Source organism: Acinonyx jubatus, chromosome B4 (genome assembly GCF_027475565.1).
Source record: "Acinonyx jubatus isolate Ajub_Pintada_27869175 chromosome B4, VMU_Ajub_asm_v1.0, whole genome shotgun sequence".
NCBI classification, from domain to species: Eukaryota; Metazoa; Chordata; class Mammalia; order Carnivora; family Felidae; genus Acinonyx; species Acinonyx jubatus.
This window is the reverse complement of record NC_069387.1, coordinates 44,108,644-44,120,689: the sequence shown is the minus strand read 5'-3', so window position 1 is coordinate 44,120,689 and position 12,046 is coordinate 44,108,644. Positions and strand designations below refer to the sequence as shown.

At 37.2% G+C, this 12,046-nt stretch overlaps 1 protein-coding gene across 2 annotated transcripts in view; it reads left to right on the top strand.

Annotated features, from left to right (window-relative positions):
* LOC106965724 (killer cell lectin-like receptor 2) overlaps positions 1-11,171 on the top strand; it is a 32,288-nt gene extending 21,117 nt beyond the window's left edge. For both annotated transcript variants that reach the window (XM_027035564.2, XM_015061806.3), the window contains 2 exons: positions 377-483; positions 3,152-11,171. In XM_027035564.2, the coding sequence (XP_026891365.1) occupies positions 377-483; positions 3,152-3,311 (267 nt within the window). In that variant the 3' untranslated portion in view covers positions 3,312-11,171. The remainder of the gene's footprint in view (positions 1-376; positions 484-3,151) is intronic.
* The last annotated feature ends 875 nt before the right edge of the window (positions 11,172-12,046 follow it).

Sequence of the window (12,046 nt, the reverse complement as noted above, 5' to 3'; positions counted from 1 at the left end):
AGCAGAGAGAGAGGGAGAGAGAATCTTAAGCAGGCCCCATGCCCAGCATGGAGCCCAACTTGGGGCTCAATCTTATGACAGTGAGATCATGACCTGAACTGAAATTAAGAGTTGGATGCTTAACTGACTGAACCACCCAGGAACCCCTTGGCAGCCATTTTTAATACTAAGTAAATAATCTATGATAAAAAATTACTTCAGAAGATAAAAGCATAGGGATGGACGGGAAGAGAGGGTTTTCTAGGAAGTAGAGATGAAGGATGGTATGGAACATAGCAGAGTACCAGCCATAGAAATAGCTGGGACCTTTATCTGGTTTTTTCATTTATCTAACCAATGGGAGCTAGTCACATGATATGTTTTGTTTCCTTTACAGACCTTCATTCAAACCCAAACTTATTGGAATTACTACTGGATTGGATTATCATATAATCGAGGAGAAAGACAATGGAAATGGATTGACAGTGACCCACTTTTGGGGATGTAAGTCTCTGGAATGAATGCATTCAAACTCCAACATTGGTGTTGGAATCAGGATGTATCTGTATATAAAAAGAATCTTGTCTTGTTTCCCACAGTTTTCCCACAGAGGTCATTGGTAAGAACAAGTAGAATGATTAAGAAAATGTTTTAGGAAGTATAATTAAAAAGGAAGGGAAATGTCATGCAGATTATTAACAAAATTATGATCCTAGGCACATGCTCAGACGTATGTGTTATGAGGCACACAAAATAAACCAAAATTATAAAGTACCTCATTCTGACTGAATTATAGTGATCCCTCCCACAATGACAGATGAGTATTTTGAGGATACCCCAAATTCATCTGACACACCTTTGTAGATGGTCCCTGAGTTATAATGGTTTGACTTATAATTTTTCTACTTTACAATAATGTGAAAGCAATATGCAGTAGAATTTGTACTTTGAAAATTTCATATGATCTTTTTCTGGGCTGGTGATGTGCAGTATGATCTCTTGTGATGCTGGGAGCTGCGGCTCTCAGTCAGCCATGTGATCCCAGTCAGCCACGTGATCACAAGATCACCAACCCGGACACTTACAACCATCCTGTACCCATCCAACCATTCTGGTTTTCACTTTCACTATCGGATTCAACAAATCACTGGAGATACTCAACACTTGAGTATAAAATAGGCTTTGTGTTAGATGGTTTTGCCTAACTAAAGGCTAACATCGGTGTTCTGATCATATTTAAGGCATGCTAGGCTAACCTAGCAGGTTAGGTGTATTAAATGCATTTTTGACTTAGGATATTTTCGATACGTGTGAAATATTATCGCATCATATGATCTGTATATTGTTATATTATTTATAGACATAAATATACATTAGTATACACACAAACATGCATACATATACCTTCACTATGGTTTTATTTTGAATTTGTTTCTTTATGCAAGTAAGTGAGTAAGTAAGTGATCTCTATACCCAATATGGGGCTCAACCTCATGGCCCTGGTCGCATACTTTTCCAACAGAGTCAGCTAGGCACTCTTAAAGTTTTATTTTGAAGTGCAGTGTTTTGTAAACGCTTGGGTTTATATTTAGTTATAATCTTTTAAATTGCTCAATGACTTTTAAAAAATCTTAACTGTTACACTTTTGATTTCTAGGGATTCTGTTTTAAGTTTTCAAATCTTGCTAGTTACTCATATTTTCAAACTGTCTTTTGAAAGGTATCAAACATACTTGTTTATATTTGGTATCTGATAGTTCTAATATTTGAAGTCTGTGGGTCTACTCTATTGTTTCTGCTTGCTTTTGTTCATGGTGTCATTTCCTTTGTAGTGTTTAGTGATTTTTGTTTTTCTTTTTGAGCTGCTGTGGAAATTATTTGGGGACTGAGATGAAGGTTGCTTTTTCAAGGAATAATTAGCTGTTTTTGGATACCTTGGGGTATGGTGTATCTGGGCCACTTTTAATTCTAAATTTAGGTCCTACAAGTAGTGTGATTTTGGGCTGCAAACTTACAAGAGATGTCATGAAGGAGATTACTTCAATATAGTCATAGTGAGTACACTTCTAGGCAAAGACCTCAGAAGCATAGAACAGAAAGGCTCATGGGCCAAATTAAGATGACTAAATTGTACAGTTAATCAAATCAATTTAAAACAAATAGCACTATGCAAGGGGAAAGAAATGGGACAGCTTTTCACAGTGGGCTGGAATGGGATCAATTGTCAAACTCAGGATAGGGTGCCAGTGGGTAAAAGGATCACTCGAATCCTGGTTTAAGTAATCTTCATAGGGCCTGATTCTTCTGCATACTGCTTTCCTGATAATGGTGTGGTTTCTAGGACATCACTTGAGTTTTGACTAAGAGGGCCCACCAAACAGAAGGCTCTATGGCCAGCATACACATTTTCTCTATTGGGGAGAGGCAGGAACACGTAAGCCCGGCCACAACTGCAGCTTTTCAGTGAACCTGCTGAGCAGGTATGGATTTTATTTGAGTTTTTTAGGCAGAGGGCCAGTATGCATGTCATCATGGGAGGTGAGTTTAAGACCTCATGGATGTTGAGTATCTCTGTTCATAGTGTATATTTTGAGTGAGACATTTAGTGCTGCTTGGTTCTTTCTTCCTTTCCTGTGCTCTATTTATTGTATATATACCTGACATGTCTCCAAGTTTACTGATTTACTTATTCATATATATTTACTACATCTTATGCTTTCTGCCCATGCCTCATAAGATAGTTTCATTTATCTCCCTTCCTTCCTTCCTTCTTTCTTTCTTTCTTTCTTTCTTTCTTTCTTTCTTTCTTTCTTTCTTTCTTTCTTTCTTTCTTTTCTTTCTGTAAGAGATTTGGATATTCAAATACATAGCAAATACAAATTATATGAGGAATGGAAAGCAGGCTTACTGTATCGTGACTCCATAGCAATATTGCAAGGTAATTTTGCCTTCTAACAAAAATTCCCAGTGTAAAATAAAATGAGAGATTATTATGGGATCAAAAGGTTGATATTCTGTTTAATAGGCTAAGACCAAAAGAAAATCTTTTACTGATGAAGTTATAATATTTCCATTTTCTAGATATTTAGGCAATGGACTTAAAAAATTATAATTTATGTTATTGTCAGCTTCAGAATTAAACAGCTGAGCGTGTATGCTTTCTGTTCTACAGGCACTATGCATTCATGAATATTTCTGGGAGAGGACAATGTGCATTTTTATCTTCAACAAGAATAACAAATGCTGAGTGCTCTCAGATGTACAGTTGTATCTGTGAGAAGACAATTGGTGATATTTTCTTTCCCTGCTTCAATAATTATAAGAAAATATGAGATAGAATTTTGTAATTTTTTTTGTTTGTTGCTGTGATAATTTGTGATTATTTACAAACTAATGTTTTTGATAGCAGGACTTAGTTTACTGTGGAAACGGAGATGAGTTAGAGAAGGAAGAAAATGTTCTTTTTGGACTATGATTTAAGAAATCAGATACCTGATCTTTTCTTGAGGAAGAGGGCAAGATTTTGTCTTTGGAGAGCAATTTCCCCTCTCTTTAGTGGCCCTGAGAAATTCTCTCTTTCTATTTCCCTGAAGCAATTAGACATCTCTGATAGTCTAGTCTTTTCCTTATTAATAGGCTGGGTCTTTCCTTATTAATAGGATGAATCATTTAAATAGCCTCGGCTTTGAGGGATGGCACGATTAAGAACTAAAAAATATTTAGCCTCCTCTCTCCCATCTAGATAATCACCTCTCATTAAAATGTTTTTCTGTTGCTATAATTTTATACTTCCTGAATAGCTGAAACAACAGTACAGAAACTCTCATGGGGCACCCGGGTGGCTGAGTTGGTTAAGCATCCGACCTTGGCTCAGGTCATGATCTCGTGGTTTGTGAGTTTGAGCCCGGCGTCAGGCTCTGTGCTGACAGCTCAGAGCCTGGAGCCTGCTTCAGATCCTGTATCTCCCTCTCTCTCTCTCTGCCCCTCTCCTGCTCACACTCTGTCTTTCTCAAAAATAAGTAAACATTAAAAAAATGAAAAAAAGCCCTTTCATATAGTCTTTGCACATTTACCATTTGTTAATATTTTGTTCTATCTGTACTTTATAGTCCTTCTCTCTTTCCCCTCCCCCCACCCTGCTCACCTGTTTGATAATAAATCGGGGTCATTATGTCCCTTTCCTAAATGTTTTATTAGAACTGTACTTTGTCTTGTACAACCATAGTAAAATTATCAAAACCAAGAAATTTAGCATTGACAGAGTACTGTGTTTTCATCTATAACCCATATTCAAATTTATCAACTATCCTGATTATATCATTTATAGGCATTTTTCCTGCACGTTTCAGGGTCATATGATACATTTAGTTGTGATGTATCTTTTTGGTTTTTTTTTACATTTTATTTTAGAGAGAGAGAGAGAGCGTGAGAGGGGGAGAGCCAGAGGGAGAGAGAGCAGGGTCCATGCTCAGTGCTGAGCCCAACGCAAGACGATCTCACGACCCTGGAATCATGACCTGAACCAAAATCAAGAGTCAGTTGCTTAACTGACTGAACCCCCCTCTCAGGTGCCCCAGTTGTGATGTTTCTTTACTCTGGGAGAATTCCTCAGGGTTCTTTGTTTTCCTTGACCTTGACATTTTAAAATACAGCTTTATTGAGTTATTCTTTCATGCAATAAAACGCATCCATTTTAAGTCATGAGGTCAGTGGGTTTTTAACAAATGTATACATCTCTTAAACACCATCGGGTCAAGACATAGAACATTTCTATCACCTGCAAAAGTTCCTTTCTTCCCTCTCACTACCCACGGGTTCCCAGACAACCAGTTACACATTCTGTCACTAAAGGATTAGTTTTGACTGTGAGAGAATTTCATAATCATGTACTCTTTCATGTATCAGTAGTTCATTCTTTTTTTTCTTTTTCTGAATAGTATTCCATTGTACCAATGTACCAGAGTTGATTCCCCCACCTATGGATATTTGATGTAGTTCCTATTTTTGTCTATTACGAATAAACCTGTCATGAATACTTTTGTATAAGTTTCTGTGTGGACATGTGTTTTCATTTTTTTTTTTAAGTTTTTTTATTCATTTTGAGAGAGAGAGAGAGAAAGAGAGAGAGAGAGCATCTGCACATACTAGTGGGAGGGAGGCAGAGAGAGAAGAGAGAGAATCCTAAGCTGTGCTTACAGCACAGAGTCTGAGGCAGGGCTCCATCTCATGAACCATGAGATTATGACCTGATCTGAAATGAACAGTCTGACGTTCAATCTACTGAGCCACCCGGGTGCCCTCCTCCCCCCTTTTAAGTTCATTTATTTATTTTGAGATTTTTAAAAAATTTTTAAGTGTTTGTTTATTTTTGGGACAGAGACAGAGACAGAGTGTGAGCAGGGAGAGAGAGGGAGACACAGATTCTGAAGCAGGCTCCAGTCTCTGAGCTGTCAGCACAGAGCCCGACGTGGGGCTCGAATTCACAAACCATGAGATCATGACCTGAGCTGAAATCAGACGCTCAACCGACTGAGCCACCCAGGCACGCCAATTTTGAGATCATTTTTTAAAATTATTAAATACCTAGGAGTTTGATATTTGAGTCCTATGGTAAGTGCATGTTTAATTTCATAAGAAACTTCTAGTTTGTTTTCCAGTGGTTGCAACATTTTACTTTCCCAGTAGCAACATATGAGAGTCCCAGTTGCTCCAGATCATTGCCAGTACTTGATACTATAAGTCTTATAAAATTTAGCCATTATGGGGCGCCTGGGTGGCTCAGTCGGTTGGGTGTCGGACTTCAGCTCAGGTCACGATCTCGCGGTCCGTGAGTTCGAGCCCCGCGTCGGGCTCTGGGCTGATGGCTCAGAGCTTGGAGCCTGTTACCGATTCTGTGTCTCCCTCTCTCTCTGCCCCTCCCCTGTTCATGCTCTGTCTCTCTCTGTCCCCAAAATAAATAAACATTAAAAAAAAAATAAAATTTAGCCATTATGGTAGATGTGTAATGGTATCTCACTGTATTTTTAATTTACATTTCCCTGAAGACTAATAACATTGAGCATCTTCTCATGTGTTTTTTGGCCATTTGTAGATCTTCTTTTGTGAAGTGTCTGTTTAGTTTTTAGCCCATTGAAGTGTCCATTAAGTCTTAAGTTGGAGTTATGAGTGTTCTTTATGTAATTTGTATACAGATTATTTGTTAGATATATGTATTGCAATACTTTCAGTCTGTCTTCTCTTTTCATTTTCTTTTTTTAAAATGTTTATTTATTTTTGAGAGAGAGAGAGAGACAGAATGCGAGTGGGGGAGGGGCAGAGAGAGAGAGAGAGAGAGAGAGAAGGGGACACAATCTAAAGCAGGCTCCAGGCTCTGAGCTGTCAGCACAGAGCCTGATGTGGGGACGAACCCACAAACCATGAGATCTTGACCTGAGCCGAAGTGGGATGCTCAACCAACTGAGCCACCCAGGGGCCCCTCTTTTCATTTTCTTAATGGTGTCTTCCCAGAAGCAAAAGTCTTACATTTTCGATGAAGCCTAATGTGTTTGCTTGTTTGTTTTTTCTTTTTTGGTGCTTTTTATGCCTTATCTAAGAAATCTTTGCCTACGTTAAAGTCACAGAGATTTTTCTCCAATGTTTTCTGCTAGGAGCTTTATAGTTTTGATTTATATGTTTAGTCTGTACTCATTTCATGTTAATTTTTGGGTGTGAGAAAGGGTTGAGGCTTATTATTATTGTTGTTTTTATTTTAATTCTCGTTAGTTTACATATAGTGTTGCATTAGTTTCAGGTATACAATATAGTAATGCAACACTTCTGTACAACACTCTGTGCTCCTCACAAGATGTGAACTCCTTAATCCCCATCACTTATTTAACCCATTCCCGCACCTTCCTTCCCCCTGCTAATCAGTTTCTTCTCTATCATTAAGAGGCTCTTTCTTGATTTATCTCTCCCTCCCTTATATTTTCCCTTTGCATTTTTGTTTTGTTTCTTAAATTCCACATATGAGCGAAATCATATGGTTTTGGTCTTTCTCTGACTGTTATTATTTTGCTTAGCATGATGCACTCTAGCTCCATCCGAACCATTGCAAATAGCAAGATTTCATTCTTTTTTTATGGCTGTGAAAGTAGTATTCCATTATCTATCTATCTACCTACCTACCTACCTACCTATCTACCTACCTATTATCTATCTATTATCTATCTATCTATCTATCTATCTATCTATCATCTATCATCATCATCATCATCTCAACTCTTATCTTTCCATTCATCAATGGACACTTGAGCTGCTTCCATAATTTAGCTATTGTAAATAATGTTGCTATAAACATAGAGGTGTGTGTACGCCTTTGGATTAGTGTTCTTGTACTCTTTGGGTAAATACCCAGTAGTGCAATTGCTGGGTCGTAGGGTTGTTCCTTTTTGAGGAACTTCCATGATGTATTCCAGAGTGGCTGCACCAACTTGCATTCCTACCAACAGCGCAAACGGGTTCCCTTTTCTCCACATCCTCGCCAACACCTGCTATTTCTCGTGTGTTGTAGATGTTAGCCATTCTGACAGGTGTGAGGTAATATCTCATTGTAGTTTTCATTTGTATTTTCCTGATGATCAGTCATGTTGAGGATCTTTTCATGAGTCTGTTGGCCATTTGTATGTCTTCTGTGGGAAAATGTCTATTCATGCTTTCTGTCCAATTTTAAACTGGATTATTCATTTTGGGGGTGTTGAGTTATAGAAGTTCTTTAAGTATTTTGGGTACAAACCTTTATCAGATATGCCATTTGCAAATATCATCTCCCATTCTGTAGTTTGCCCTTAGTTTTGTTGATTGTTTCCTTCTCTGTGTAGAAATTTTTATTTTGACAAGGTCCCAGAAGTTCATTTTTGCTTTTATTTCCCTTCCATCAGGAGACCTTTCTAGAGAAAATATGGTATGGCTGATGTCAGAGAAGTTACTGCCTGTGTTCTCTGGGATTTTTATGGTTTCATGTCTCACATTTAGGTTTTTCATCCATTTTGAATTTATTTTTGTGTATGGTGTAAGAAAGTGATCCGGTTTCATTCTTTTGTATGTTGCTGTCCAGTTTTCCCAACATCATTTGTTGAAGAGACTGTCTTTTGCCACTGGATATTCTTTCCTGCTTTGTTGAAGATTAATAGACCATATAATTGTGGGTTTATTTCCAGATTTTGTATTCTGTTGTATTGCTCTATGTGTCTGTTTTTGTGCCACTGCCATACCGTCTTGATGATTACAGCTTTGTAATACAGGTTAAAGTCCGGGATTGTGATGGCCTCCAGTTTTGCTTTTCTTCTTCAAGATTACTTTGGCTATTCGTGATCTTTTGTGGTTCCATACAAATTTTAGGACTGACTGTTCTAGTTCTGTGGTAAATGCTAGTGTTATTTTGATAGGGATTACATTAAATGTGTAGATGGTTTTGAGCAGTATAGGTAGTTTACCAATGTTTGTTCTTATAATCCATGAGAATGGAATGTCTTTTCCATTTCTTTGTGTTGTCTTGAATTTCTTTCATCAATGTTTTATAGGTTTCATCTATAGGTCTTTCGTCTCTTTGGTTAGGTTGATTCCTAGGTATCTTGTTATTTTGGGTGCAATTATAAATGGGATTGTTTTTTTAGTTTCTCTTTCTTCTGTTTCATTATTGGTGTATAGAAGAACAGTAGATTTCTGTACATTGATTTGGAACGTGGACCTGTATTGAATTCGTTGATCAGTCCTAGCAGTTTTTTGGTGGAGTCTTTTGGGTTTTCTATACATAGTGTCATGTCACCTGCATATAATGAGTTTTACTTCTTCCTTGCCAATTTGGAAGCCTTTTATTTCTCCTCATTGTCTGATTGCTGTGGCTAGGACTTCCAGTACTATGTTGAATAAAAGTGGTGATTGTGGACATCCTTGTCTTGTTCCTGAGCTTAGGGGAAAAGATCTCAGTTTTTTCCCATTAAAGATGATGATAGGTGCTGGTTTTTAATAAATGGCTTTTCTTATGTTGAGGTATGTTCCTTCTAAACCTACGTTGAGGTTTTCATCATGAATAGGTGTTGTATTTTGTCAAATGCTTTTTCTGCATCTATTGAAATGATCATATGATTCTTATCCTTTGTCTTATTGATCACACTGATTGATTTGTGAATATTGAACCGCCCTTGCATCCCAGGAATACTTGATCATGGTGAATGATTTTTTTAAATGTTTATTTATTTTTGAGAGAGAAACAGAGTGCGAGCAGGGGAGGAGCTGAGAGAGAGGGAAACACAGAATCTGAAGTCGACTCCGGGCTTTGAGCTGTCACCAACCGCAAGATCATGACCTGAGCCAAAGTTGGACACTTAACCAACTGAGCCACCCAAGTGCCCCAGTGAATGCTTTTTTTAAAGACTTAAATGCATGTCTTTTTTTCCAGGTGTACAATATAGTGATTCACACTTCCATACATCACTCAGTGCTCATTACAGCAAGTGCCCTCCTTAATCCCTATCACCTATGTCACCCATTCCCCACCCACCTCTGTTCTAGTAACCATCAGTTTTGTTCTCTATAATTAAGAGTCTGTTTCAGGGCGCCTGGGTGGCTCAGTCAGTTAGGCGACCGACTTTACTCAAGTCATGATCTCACAGTTCATGATTTTGAGCCCTGTGTCAGGCTCTGTGCCAACGGCTCAGAGCTTGGAGCCTGCTTTGGATTCTGTGTCTGCCTCTCTCTCTGCCCCTCCCCTGCTCATGTTCTGTCTCTCAAATAAATAAACATTAAAAAAAAAAAGAAAATAAACTTCCTTAAAAAAAAAGAGTCTGTTTCTTGGTTTGCCTCTCTCTCTTTTTTCCCTTTGCTCAAATGTTTTTTTGTTTCTTAACTTCTACATATGATTTTACCATATGTGAAATACAGTATTTGTCTTTCTCTGACTGATATATTTCACTTAGCATAATACTCTGTAGCTCCACCCATGTCATTTCAAATGGTAAGATTTCATTCTTTTTATGGCTGAGTAATATTCCACTTGTCCAATATGGACACTTGGACTGTTTCCATAATTTGGCTATTGTATATACTGTTGCTATAAACATCAGGATGCATGTATCCCTTTCAAGAAATATTATTGAGACTATATAAAAATAAAAAGTTTCTACACAGCGAAGGAAACAATCAGCAAAACTAAAAGACAATCTATGGAATGGGAGCGATATTTGCAAATGACATATCTGATAAAGGTTTGTATCCAAAATACTTAAAGAACTTCTATAACTCAACACCCCCAAAATGAATAATCCAGTTTAAAATTGGACAGAAAGCATGAATAGACATTTTCCCACAGAAGACATACAAATGGCCAGACTCATGAAAAGATCCTCAACATGACTGATCATCAGGAAAATACAAATGAAAACTACAATGAGATATTACCTCACACCTGTCTAAGTGGCTAACTTCAACAATACACGAGAAATAGCAGGTGTTGGCGAGGATGTGGAGAAAAGGGAACCCCTTTGCACTGTTGGTAGGAATGCAAGTTGGTGCAGCCACTCTGGAATACAGCATGGAGGTTCCTCAAAAAGGTTAAAAACAGAACTACCCTATAATCCAACAATTACACCAGTAGGTATTTACCCAAAGAATACAACAGTGATAATTCAAGGTTAAAGGATTTTGTAACATGTACTGTTGAATTCGGTATGCTAGTGTTTTGTTGAGAATTTTTGCATGTTTCTTCAACAGGGACATTGACCTGTAGTTCCCTTTTTTAGTGGTGGCTTTGTCTGGTTTTGGTATCAGGATGATGCTGGTCTCATAGGATAAATTTGGAAGTTTTCCTTCCTTTTCTATTTTTGGGATAATTTAAGAAGAATAAATATTAATTTTGCCTTAAATGTTTGGTAGACTTTGCCTGTGAAGCCACCTGGTCTTGGACTTCTGTTTGTTGGGAGTGTTTTGATTACTGACTCAATTTCTTTGCTGGTTCTTGCTCCGTTCAAGTTTTCTATTTCTTCCTGTTTAAGTTTTGGTGGTTTTATACATTTCTAGGTATTTTTCCATTTCTTCTAGGTTGTCCATTTGTGGACATAGAGTTTTTCGTAATATTCTCTTCTAATTGTTTGTATTTCTGTGATGTTGGGTGTTATTTCTCCTCTCTTATTTGTAATTTTATGTATTTGAGCCCTTTCTCTTTTTTTCCTCACAAATCCGGTTAGAGGTTTTTAATTTATTGATTTCGTTTTTCAAACAACCTACACCTGGTCTCATCGATCTCTACTATTGTTTTTTTTCAATGTCTGTAGTATTCATTTCTGTTCTAATCTTTATTATTTCCTTCCTTCTTCTGGTTTGAAGTTTTGTTTGTTGTTCTTCCTCTAGCTCCTTTAGATGCAAGGTACGTTGTTTATTGGAGATTTTTCTTGTTTCTTGGCATAGATTGAATTGCATTATTTGTTAAAAAGACCGTTTAATCCTCAGTTGAGTTACGTTAGTGTCTTTGTAGAAAATTGATTGGCCATATATGTGTGGGCCTGTTTCTGGATTCTTTATTCTGTCTCCATGATCTGCATGTCTATTCCTGCAGTAATACCACATGGTCTCAATTACTGTAGTTTTACAGTAAGCCTGGGGATCAGATGTGCTAACCCTCCAAAAAACATTTTTTTTTTTTTTGAAACGATGTTTGCTATTCTGGGATCTTGTGTTTTCTCAAAATTTCTTTAAAATTGCCTAATGATATTTTGACTGGGCCTGCATTGAATCTGTAAAATAATTTGGGAGAATTGGCACCTTAGCAATTTGAGTGTTATAATTCACAAACATAATTTATCTCTCCACGTAGGTCTTCTTTACTTTCTCCCAGCAATGTGATACATTTCAGGATATAGGTCTTATACATATTTTGCTAAATTTATATTGTTTGATGCTATTATGAATTACACTTAACATGTTTTTCTAATTATTTCTTGTTATTTTGTAGGAATAAAATTGGGTTTTTTTTAGACTGAGCTTATATTATCCTATCACTTTGCTAAATTTACTTATCTCCAGTAGGACTTCT